The sequence below is a fragment of the Sorex fumeus genome, unplaced genomic scaffold, assembly GCF_029834395.1.
Source record: "Sorex fumeus unplaced genomic scaffold, SorFum_2.1 ptg000073l, whole genome shotgun sequence".
Taxonomy (NCBI): Eukaryota; Metazoa; Chordata; class Mammalia; order Eulipotyphla; family Soricidae; genus Sorex; species Sorex fumeus.
Genome location: NW_026606130.1, coordinates 17,074,917 through 17,087,133, shown reverse-complemented (window position 1 = coordinate 17,087,133; position 12,217 = coordinate 17,074,917). Strand labels below are relative to the sequence as shown.

At 40.7% G+C, this 12,217-nt stretch overlaps 1 protein-coding gene across 2 annotated transcripts in view; it reads left to right on the top strand.

The window, feature by feature from the left end:
- Positions 1–442: 442 nt before the first annotated feature.
- NBDY (negative regulator of P-body association) overlaps positions 443–12,217 on the top strand; it is a 112,730-nt gene continuing 100,955 nt past the window's right edge. Inside the window, exons 1-2 of one of the 2 annotated variants that reach the window (XR_008794615.1) lie at positions 443–772; positions 2,635–2,757. Coding sequence is in view for 1 of the 2 variants with exons in the window: in XM_056130140.1 (XP_055986115.1) it covers positions 541–747 (207 nt within the window). In the remaining variant the exon portion in view is untranslated. The remainder of the gene's footprint in view (positions 773–2,634; positions 2,758–12,217) is intronic. The other variant, XM_056130140.1, reaches the window with a different exon arrangement.

The window sequence follows — 12,217 nt, the reverse complement described above, 5'->3', positions numbered from 1 at the left end:
CTAGCTTAAAATTTGAATTTAAGCCAACTAACACGTTTGTATATTACTTTTTAAATAGTTTGTATATTACTTTTTAAAATACTTTTTAAAATGGCTCTGTGTTTTGCATCTGCAGGCCTATTGTAAAGCCCTTAGGTCTTCAATATCTTTTTTGTCTGCACCTGCGCTCATGCCTTTCCACAATTTATCTAGAATTCATCATTTAGGAATAAAACAGAATTTCTTACCTAATCTTAAAAGTGCATACATTGCATAAGAATCTCTATATAACTTTATACTGGAGAGGGAGCTGCAAGAGTGATGATGGAAAAACAAGCATGTATGTTTTTTAACTCTCACTCTAGTAGAAACGTTAAAATGGGTTCGGGTAGGGTACGCGGCGGAGGCGGAGAAGGGATGTACGTCTCAGGATACAGGAAATACGGTAAGAGCGTAACTGGGAGGAAGCTCTGTGCCTGAAGGGGACCAGCCGCCATCTCAAGTCTCTTGGCCTCGCCCGTGCCCACCGGAGAGAACTGACACCTGGGTCCTATAGTCCTTATGGGGGACCAACCTTGTAACTCCGGGAGATCCACGCTTCCGCCTGGAAGCTCGCGGGAAGCCAAGCCTCCCAAAAAACGCTGCCTTTTAGCTCCACGGTGGAATTATCCTGAAGGAACCCCCAACGGAGGTAGTACCCCTCTCCCCTCCGCACCGCCTCCTTCATCAGCGGGCCTGAAGTCGCACCCTGCTCCTCCGGAGAAGTAGTAGAATATACTTCTACTTAAACCAGGTCAGAGTCTTTATTTTGGTTATGGGACGTTCTGGCTTTCTGAAACTTACTCTTTATTTCTGCATATCACTCTGAAATTTCAAAATCTAAGAAAGACCGTGCAAGCATTATACAGCTTTCACAAAATATACATGGGAGAAATTTTTGAGACTTAATAATGTTAAGTATTTTTTAAAACAAGTTAGTTTTGATTATTGTGGCTACATATTTTAAGGAAATATGTCAAAATAATTTGGTCTGCTTAAAAGTAATTAATTGTGTCAGGTGGAGGCAGATGCAAATTTTCATGATCATTATTAAAGCTGTAATGTAGTCATGGAGATTTATTATACTGTTGTTATTATACTTTAGGGATATATTTGAAAATTTTATTATTTTTACAAATATTATTTTTTAGATCAGTAGTGACAGTATATTGAAGGCCTGGCACTGTGCTATCAGAGGGTGAATATGAGTGGTATATGGTATGGTGAACCTCCTGAGAAATATTTTTTTGTGCATAGTGAGAGAAGTTAACCAATAAAAGGTTAATAATGTGGTAAGTCAAATATAAATGCCATGTTTGCTTGTCAAGGAACTCAGGAAGCACTGAATATAGACCACGTCTTTTGACCTGGTAGTAATCATGAACTTTCAAATATTGAGGGGGAATTTCAGGTGTTTTTAAGTGATTGAGTGATAACTACCCTAGGGTGGGGCCTAGTTTTTATGGAACTAAGGCTCAAGGCAAGTTTGTTCTGGAAAAATCTTGGCTTGACTCCGAATCAATGAGAAGGGATGTAACAGTGTTGCAGATCCTTGAATGTTAAGGAGTATGCTTAGCCCACGATTATTGAAAATTAAAAAATTTTAAGAAAGTGATATGTTTTAGGAGTGCAAATTTTACTATCAAAGTAACACTCTACTATTTACATGGGTTCAGAAAGTGCAAAAAATAAAAGCAATTTCGACTCAAACCTCACAGATCTTTGTAATTGGAGGGAGACAACAGCTCTTCATCATTTATGCAATAAACCTTAATGGAACCTTTTTATTGAGTTAAGTATTGTGCTGAGAAATGTAGGGGCTAGTGCCTGGTGCATACTTGAAGTTATGTTATTTGAGAAAATCATCTATGAATGATAAAATGACACCTTTAAAAGTATTCTGGACTTTGGATTTGGTGTTCGTGTATCTAAAAGGAATGATCCCTATTTCACTGACAAGCATATTGCTATAATTCCTTTAAATCTGACTTCCCTCAACATTACTTCTTAATCTAAAGGAGCAGTGATAGTTGGGGCCATAGGGGTGGTGCACAAAGGGATAGCAATGCTTGGAAAACATTAGAGTTTAGAATGCTTAGAAAACATTAGTTTGTGTAGAACAAGAAGTTCAAGAGCTACTCAGTTTCTTCCAAATTATTAAAAATCATTGGAATTTGGGGCTGAAGTGATAGCACAGCCGGTAGGGCATTTGCCTCACACACAGCTGACCCGGATTTGATTCCCAGCATCCCATATGGTCCCCGGAACACTGCCAGGAGTAATTCCTAAGTGCATGAGCCAGGAGTAACCCCTGTGCATCGCCGGTTGTGACCCAAAAAAACCAAAATAAATAAATAAATAAAATCACTGGAATTTAAATAATAGCTAATATTGAACATTTTAAAGTGTCAAATACTGTTCTAAAGGACTTGCAGAGTCCATAATCCTTTTTATGGCTTTGTAATAGACCCAACTGTATTACTACACAGCTGCTTTACAGAAATAAGTAGTGGAATGGAAGTATGTTGTTACTTAAACACTTGTGGCCAGAGGATAGAGGCAGTAACTGAAAAATTAATTTCTCCTTACTTTTTACTGTTTTTTATTCTTTGCTAGATTGAAGTATGACTCCATTTTCTTGGTGCATTTTTAAAATAGTTCGTCCAATGAAGACAGTGATTATTGACATGCCATCCTGCTTTTTCTGATGCTCTGCACCTAGAAGTTGCAATTTTTAAGGTAATCACTATAAAAAATATTTAGGGAGTAGGAGAAATAAGTTTATTATGGCAAATCAAAAAGAACTAGCCAAACAGAAAATTTTGCCAACCTTATGATAAGATTGAATTTATTTCCTGCATTTTTTAATGTTTTCTAAAAATGTTTTTGTTTGTTTTTGGGCCACATCTGGTGTTGCTCAGGGCTTACTACTAGCTCTCTACTCAGGGGTCATTCCTGGTGGTACTCATGAGATCCCATATGCAAGTGCTCAGGGGACCATATGTAGTGCCAGGCATAGGACCTGGGTTGACTGCATTCAAGGCAAACCCCTTAATCTCTTAACTATCTCTCTGGCTCTCTACATTACCTAAAACCATACATACTATATAATAATATATACGTTACTGGGCCCGCTCGAGCAAATCGACGATCAACGGGAGGGCCTTTACCTTTACCTTTTACTAAATATATATACTATATAATAATAGTCCGGCAGAGCCTGGCAAGCTACCCGTGATGTATTTGATATGCCAAACACAGTAACAACAAAGTCTCCAATGGAGATGTTACTGGGCCCGCTCGAGCAAATCAATGAACAATGGGAGGACAGTGACAGTGACAGTGATAATAATAGTCTATAAACTATAAATTGTTAAATTTACTTCCAGTAACAATGAAGGGTCTCATTCTCCTAACTCTAAAAGAGCCTTGCATATGGCATTTTTTAAAAAAATCTCAGGGCTAGGACGAAGGAGACGTTACTGGGGCCTGCTTGAGGCAATCGACTTCTAATATAAATTGTTCTGTTAAATTTACTTCTAATTATCTAATAGATGCTGTTGTGTCTATGAAATGTATCTTTTAAAATACATTTTCTGATCATTTGTAGTAATTGGTAGCGTTACTGATATTTGTCTTATTGTTGTAATTGCTTTGTAGATTTTTTCGTTTCTGAATTTCTAAAATGTATAGATTCACATGGATTATTTGTTAATTATTTTGAATAATGACTTTTTTCTTCCTTTCCAGTATTTATTTTTTGTTTTTACAGTCTTTCTACTTACTATGATATTTAGTACAAGAAAAAAAGAGTAGCAGTACCAGAGAGATAGTACAGTGGGTAGGGTACTTGCCTTGCACACGGCCCACTTGGGTTCCATCTCTGGTATGCTATATGGTCCCCTGACACTGCCAGCAGTGATTTCTGAGTGCAGAGCTAGAAATAATGCCCAAGAAATTGTCTGGAATAGAGGCAGGGGAAGAAGTGGAATAGGGGGCCCGGAATATTGATATTGGAGACATTGGTGGTGGAAAATGTGCACTGGTGGAGGGATTGTTTTTCGATCATTGTATGACTGACACTCAAACTCAAAGCTTGAAAGTTTTGTAACTGTATCTCATAGTGATTCAATAATATATATATATATATATATATATATATAATGAAGGGGGGGAGAAATAGCCCCTGAGAATCACTGGGTTTGACCTCAAAACAAAACAAACAAATGGTTGAAGTGATGGAATTTCCTTGTTCTGGTGTTGGATTTTAGTAACGTTTTACCGTTTTAGTAGGTTTTCTTTTTCAGATTAAGGACTTTTTAAGTTTGCTTCTCAGCTTCTCATTCATTTTCAATGAATGTAGTTTTTTCTTTAAAAACTTTATCAGTACAGCAGGTTAGGTGGTTGTTTGGCACATGGCTGACTAGGTTTGACCCCCATCACCCAATAATGTCCCCTGAGTTCACCAGAAGTGATCCCAGAGCGCAGAGCAAGGACTAAGCCTGGAGTACCCCCAGGTGTAGTTCCTAAACAAAAACAAACCAGAAAAAAACACACTTTATCTAATAGAACCTGAGCAGTAGTGCTGTGGTTAGGGTGCATACCTTGTTCCCAGCCAGCCTGGGTTCCATTCTGCCCCTCACACCACCCCCTCAAATATAAATAATTTTTAATTGAAGAAATATAGATTTTTATTGAATGAAATTTACTTAGAAAAATGTGAGGGGAGAGAAAGAGTGGAAATAAGTGTTCAAGAGAAAACACAGGCTTTTCCAGTGTGGAAAAAGTAAGCAAAGAGACAGAGACATGCAAACAAGAAACATGTTCAAGGGAGAGCACAAGCTTGAAGAGCAAGCCAATAATTTTCAAAAATAAAAACTTTACTTACATAATAATAGAATATTTTTTCTCCAATAATATATGATTTCATGTTAAGTTGCCATCATACGTTTTCTAGTGTATTTCCTAATTTGGGTTTTGTCTAGGTTCATCATAGAATATTTTCTTATTTTAATAATTTTCCATTTTTCCGTGAGACTTGTCCATTTTTCATTATTATATTGGGACCCACACCTGGCAATTCCAGGGCTTACTCTTGGTTCTTCACTCAGGTATCAATACTGTTGGGGCTCAGGGCTTACTCTTGGTTCTTCACTCAGGTATCAATACTGTTGGGGCTCAGGGCTTACTCTTGGTTCTTCACTCAGGTATCAATACTGGTGGGACTCAGGGGACCATTTGGGGTTCCAGCCATTGATCCTGGGTTGGCTGGGTGCAAGGCAAGTACCCTACCTGCTATACAGTCTCTCCAGCTCCTAATGTTTATCTTAATTTTTCTCTACTTATTTTTTGTTTGCTCTTTCTCTTGTTTATTGATTTTGACTTTTAGCTTATCGATTTCCATTTTGTTTTATAAAATAACAATTTGATAATATTTTCTCCTGAATTATTTTTTAACTAATGAATAATTTCACTGTATCACTGTCATCCTGTTTATCGATATCCTCGAGCAGGCACCAGTAACTTCTCCATTCGTCCTAGCCCTGAGATTTTAGCAAGTGCCACATTAATGAATAATTTAAAATCATTTTAACTTTTACAAAGTGTACAATAATGAGCATCCTTTAAAAATTATTGTGAAACTATTAATCCAGTCATAGTTAAACTTTATTTTCTATTTCACTGCTTTATGTTTTTTTGATCCTCTTATAATAAAAAGCAAAATTATGCTGGCTCATCCCAACAAGTTTTAGCAATAGAAAACTTTTGTCTTTCGTTAAATATATAGGGGAAATGTAGTATGTCATTCAATAATGTAATTTTGGCTAATATTTATACTTGTGTTTTAATTTTTTAAACTTGTCTAATTCTACATTTTTTGTAGGGGATAGCAAACACATAGGTGATTAGGGGCTACCTCCAGCTGGTGCTGAGTGATGTCAGTGATGTCAGTGGGCCTCCATGGGTGGCATTTGTGAGGCCACGAGGAGAGAGAAAGTGACTTTCTCCGGATCCACCTCAGCCACCCCGAAACCCAGCTGGGAAGACAAGGACTAATAAAGTCTGCTATGAGCCCCTGCTCAACACAGGCTAGATGCCCCCCACCCCCACCAGGTGACCGTCAAGCCTCCTCGGCATGGGAGTTCATCCCCACCACCCGATTTCTCTGAGAGTCACACACTCAGGTTGGGATTGATGTTGGTGGGCCCCACTGGTGACCTATGTGAAGTGGGGAGGAGAAAGAAGATAACTTTCTCCCCATCTGCCTCTGCCACCCAAGACCCAGGGTTACTTGGTCTTGCCTCCCAGAAAAGAATTTCAGGAGTAGACAAGCAGTGAAGTAAAACAGATTTTATTTGGAGGTTTTGAAGGGAAGGAAGAAGAGAAAGTGGGAGAGAGTGGAAAGTAACATGCTCAAGAGAGAACCCAGACTTCTCCAAGGGCAAAGAGAGCCCCTACACACATCCCAGCAATAGTCATGAAAACATGAAAGTACGTATCTCAAGAGGGGAGACGCGGATGCTGTGAGATTTAACTAGGCTGTAAGAGTGGACTGGGGGAGCCAGAAGGAGAATGAAGGGGGATCCAGAAGGAGAATTAAGTAGGATGGGGAGGCAGAAGCAGAAGGGGAGAAGTAGAGGAGGAGAGTCAGAGGAGAATGGAGAGATTGGAATAAATGTCAAGTGAGAACAACCAAAAAAAAAAAGAGAGGAGATGCGGGCAACACATGTGTTCAGACACCACCTGTGCTTGGCCACATGGGCTCAAGCAGCATATGGGCTTGGGCAGCATATGCATGCCCTCCCTTTGTTCAAGGTGGCCTTTAAAGGGTTTCTCCAACCTGCCCCCTTGTGGGGCTTCTACCTAGGTCAAAGTCTGTTGCTAAGATGGTTGGGGTGGGAAGGGGGTTGGGAGTTGGGAATGGTGATAGTCTTCTTTGAAATTCCTTTCCTGGCCTTTTGTTACTGCTAGAGCTTCTCTGGGTCTTATCAGGCCTTAGTTCCTGTTTTATTCCTGTTTTCTGCAAGGTCAGCTTTTGCCTTTGCTTTGGAAGGGAGCCTGCTTACATCAGAAGGAGGTATTGATCTTTGCTGGAAAGGAAAGTTAGTCCTAGGCCTTAACCAGGGTTAGTTACCAGGTTGCCTTTCTTTCAGAATTTCTTTCAGAAATTCTTTCAGAAAAAATATCAGTAGCTGAGCAGTGAAGTAAAACAGATTTTATTTGGAGGTTTTTAGGAAGGGAAAGGGGGGAGGGAAAGTGAGAGTCTGTAATATGCTTAAGAGAGAACTTGGGCTTCTCCAAAGGTAGAGAGAGCTCCTACGCACATCCCAGCATTAAATATGGAAGCATGAAAGTACACATCTCAAGAGGGGAGATGTGGGTGACACATGTGCTCGGCTGCATGGGCACAAGCAACACATGGGCTCAGGCAGCATATGCACGCCCTTCCCTTGTTCAAAGAAGGTTTTATAGGCTTGTCTTGATTGTCTTGATCCAGGGGTTGTCTTGATCCGAATGTTCTGGAGTCTTCTTGGGGCTGAATCACTAAAGTGAATTGGATTAAGGGAGAGGTCGGAGGGTTTGAGAAATTTCTTGGGAAGGGGTCCAGTCTTCTCAGGGTCTGATGAAGGTCTCATCAGGTTTGTTTTCTGTATCCACAGTGTGGATCAGTCTTAGGCTTTTACCTCACAGAAGTTCTGTTGACCTAAATTTCCTTGCTGAGGACCTTTCCCTGTCTACCTGCCTACATCACCACGAAGATTAATAAAATTAGACTAGGGCTGGAGAAATAGTGCAGTGGATAGGGTGTTTGTTTTGCTGACCAGGGTTCAATCCCTGGCATCCCATATGTTTCCCCTGAGCAGCATCAGTAGTAATATCTGAGTGCCTAGCCAGGGATAACCTCTCAGAATTGCTATGTGTGGCCAAAAGCCAAAAGACAAAAAACAAACAAATAAAAAAAACGCTCAAAAACCTGGAGAATATAGAAGACAGAATATGAAAGACAGAATATAACTGACGAAATGTAAAAAGACAGAAATAAGAGAAAAGCCTGGGTCTGGAGGCTAACAACAGACTCTTGAACTGAAAGCCCTATTCTTGGTCACTTTTCTATGCATATTGTTTAAACCAACAATCATCAAAAGGACAAAGGCAGTCATTTATAGACATTAGCCTATCTATGCTAATCTAACCATTCTAAGCTTTTACATATTCAAGAGAGGTAAGTGCCCTTTATGTAAAAGAACAGAAACTATCTCAGTCTACTCTCATCTGCTGTTATTTGCAGCAGGAAGTTATTTGTTATTTATTCTATTCTTTCCTGCTATATTCTTTCCTGGGTGCATTTCCATCCCTTCCAATTGAATCCAAGTACTGTGATTTACAAACATTCATAGTTGGGTTTTAGACTAGTGTTCCATCACAGATCCTGCCACCAGTGTCAACTTCCCTCCAATCTTGGATGCATTTTTGCAAACTCTTTGAGTTCTATTAGCTAAACTGTATTACCCTTTGCATTCTATTACCTAAATTTGGAGACATATCCCATCCTTGGGTTTTTTTTTGCTAGGGTCAAAAATTCCCACATGTAACCTCAAGTAGATTTGTGAAAAGTAGAACTCTGACATTGGACTATTTCCTTGGACATCTTTGTTGTTAAGATTATTCACTCATCCTCATTGAAAAAAGGTGTGCTTTGGGAAAATATATATTTAGAATGGGCTGTATGATTTTTACTTTAAGGTAAAGGTAAAGGCCCTCCCGTTGATCGTCGATTTGCTCGAGCGGGCCCAGTAACGTCTCCATTGGAGACTTTGTTGTTACTGTGTCTGGCATATCCAACACTCTCGGTAGCTTGCCGGGCTCTCTGAGAGGGGCGGAGGAATCGAACTCGGGTCGGCCATGTTGGCCGCTTGTAAGGCGAACGCCTTACCCGCTTTTTACTTTAATTCTTTTTTATTATTGAGATGTATTTGACATATAGCAAAATAATAACCTCAGTAACGTTAGCTAACAACACACCAGACACCTCACATATTGACTGTGTGTGTTGATATTTGTGAACTTTTAAGATCTACTCTCTTTGCAACTTTTAAGTACACATTGTTATTAGACATGCTGTCACCATGCTATACACCAGAATTTAATCAGATTATTACTGACACTTTGATTACCTTCCATTTTTCCACCCTCTGACATGGAGCACAATCTTTTTTTTTCTTTTAAATCTTGATATGGTTTTATAACATGATAATATTTCAATTTTAAATGTAGGTATCATTAATTTGCGTGTCATCCTTTCATTAGGACTGGAGCGATAGCACAGCGGTAGGGTGTTTGCCTTGCACACAGTCAGCCCGGCCAAGCAGGGTTCGATTCCTCCGCCCCTCTCAGAGAGCCCGGCAAGCTACTGAGAGTGTCTTGCCCGCACGGCAAAGCCTGGCAAGCCATCAGTGACGCATTCAATATGCCAAACACAGTAACAAGTCTCAAAATAGAGATGTTACTGGGCCCTCTTGAGCAAATCGATGAACAACGGGAGGGCAGTGACAGACAGTGATCATTCATTATTTTGGTAGGGCCAGAATATATGTCTGTGTCAACCAATATTCTAATACTTTTTTTCTTTATTAATAAAATGTTGTTCATCAATGTTTAGGTCTTTTTTTTTAATTAGTGAAACACCATGAGGTACAGTTGTAGGCTTACAAGTTTTTGTGCTTGGGTTTCAGTTATACAATGATGGAGTACCCACCCCACCACCTGTGCCCATTCTCCACCCCCACCATTACCAGTATCCCTCCCACCCCCCCATCCCCCATCCCACCCTACCTCTGTGGCAGGGCACTCCCTTTTGTTCTATCTCTGGTTTTGGGTGCTGTGGTCTGCAGAAGAGACATTGGATGGCAATCATGTTCAGTCCATAGACTACTTTCAGCAGGCATCTCCCATCCTGGGCAGATCTTCCCAGCACCCTTTATTTGGTGCTCCCTTCTCTATCTGAGCTGCCTTTACCCCTAGAGTGTGCAGCTGGCTTCTAAGCCATGGAGTGAACAACCTGGTATTTATCACAGCTGTTCTTGGGTGTTAGTCTCTTATTTTGTTACTTTATGTTACCCAGATGAATGCAGTCTTTCTATGTCTGTCCCTCTCTTTCTGACTCATTTCGCTTAGCATAATATTTTCCATGTAGTACCACTTGTATGTAAATTTCATGACTTCATTTTTTCTAACTGCTACATAGTACTCCATTGAGTAGATGTACCAAAGTTTCTTTAACCAGTCATCTGTTCTCGGGCACTCAGGTTTTTTCCATATATTAGCTGTTGTAAACAGTGCTGCAATGAACAAACATGTGCAGATGTCACTTCAACTATACTTTTTAGCCTCTCTGGGATATATTCCCAGGAGTGGTATTGCTGGGTCAAATGGGAGCTCAATTTCTAAGTTTTTGAGAAGCGTCCATACTGTTTTCCAAAAGGGTTGAACCAGTCGGCATTCCCACCAGCAGTGAAGGAGGGTCCCTTTCTCGCCACATCCACGCCAACACAGGTTGCTTTTGTTCTTTTGAATGTGGGCCAGTCTCTGTGGTGTGAAATGATATCTCTTTGTTGTTTTGATCTGCATCTCCCTGATGATTAATGATGTAGAGCATTTTCTCATGTACCTTTTAGCCATTCGGATTTCTTCTTTCAGAAAGACTCTGTTCATTTCGTTGCCCCACTTTTTGATGGGGTTGGATGATTTCTTCTTGTGGAGTTCAACCAGTACTTTGTATATCCTTGATATCAACCCCTTGTCGGATGGGACACAATCTTTTTTTAAAGATTTCATGTTATATATGAAATTGATGTTGATTTATGTGACTTATGTGAAGTGGGAAGGAGAGAGCTGGGAACTTCAAAAGGAAATCTGCCATTTTGTGTGTCCAGTTCTGCCACCTCAGAAATGACTGGGAATATCTAGGACTGTGAGCCTGCTCCTTGAAGGAAAGGAAAGTCAGTCCTAGACCTCATCCAGGCCTCTTGGGTTCTTGCCTTTCTCTCAGAAAATAAATTCAGAAGACAAGTTGTGAAGTGAAAAAATAGATTTTATTTGGAAGTGTGGGGGCAAGACGGGGGGGGGGGGCGGGGAAGAAAGGCAAAGAGAGAATGAGAATATAATGTACTTAAGAGAGAACATGGGCATGGCGGCCGCACGGGAGCCTTGTGGACAGCGGGTTTGAGCCGGGGTTGGCGGGAGCGGCAGGGACCTCATGGGAAGGGGGGCTTTGTGGGCCATCCCCCACGCCCCACCGAGGTCGCCAGCTGCCCCCCACGAGCGGCTCTCCGGCACGGCCACGACTCCAGGGCACAGAAACCAATCTCTTAACTATCTAACTTTTAATAGAAATTCTTCCAGGGTCAATAAGTAAAATAGCAGAAATTCAAAACCGCGCGGCCGCGCGACATCATTTTATTCTTAAACCAAGTTGTAGAAAGCAAATCATTTCACAACGCTATTTCAGCATGTCTGATTGTGGGGGGTGGGTCGTAAACTCTAAACAATAATTGTGCATCTTCTATCGAAACAATCTATCTAGTCAAAGTAGATAGAGTATTAACTAGAACTCATCTGCCTCACAAGAATTGGGAGGGGTGGGAGGTGGGGGTCTATTGGGGTTCGGGTTTAAAAATAAGTATTGGTAAAGGGAAATGTGTTTGATATTTACATGACTGAGACCTAAACCCGAAAGCTCTGTAACTTTTCCCACAGTGATTCAATAAATAAATAAATTATAAAAAAAAAAAAAGAGAGAGAACATGGGCTTATCCAGACTGGAGGAGCCCCACTACAGATTCCAGAATAAAGGTATGAAAGTACACATCTCAAGAGGGAAGATGTGGAGGACAGTTGTGCTCAGGAACCACATGTGCTCAACAGGAACACAAAAGCACAAGTAACACATGGGCCCAGGCAGCATATGCCCATGCTTCCTTTGTTCAAGTTGGCTTTTATAAGGTTTCTCCCTAACTGCCCTAGGTGGGGCTTTCTACCTAGGTAAGAGTCCATTGCTAGGGTGGTTGCCTATGGGGTAGAGTTGGGAGCAACTGATAATCTTCTTTGAAATTCCTTCTCTGGCCTTTTTTTCCTGCTGGAGCTTCCTCTGGGAAGGGCGTCTCACCTTTCTCAGTCTATGCTGGCTGTCTATGCTGGC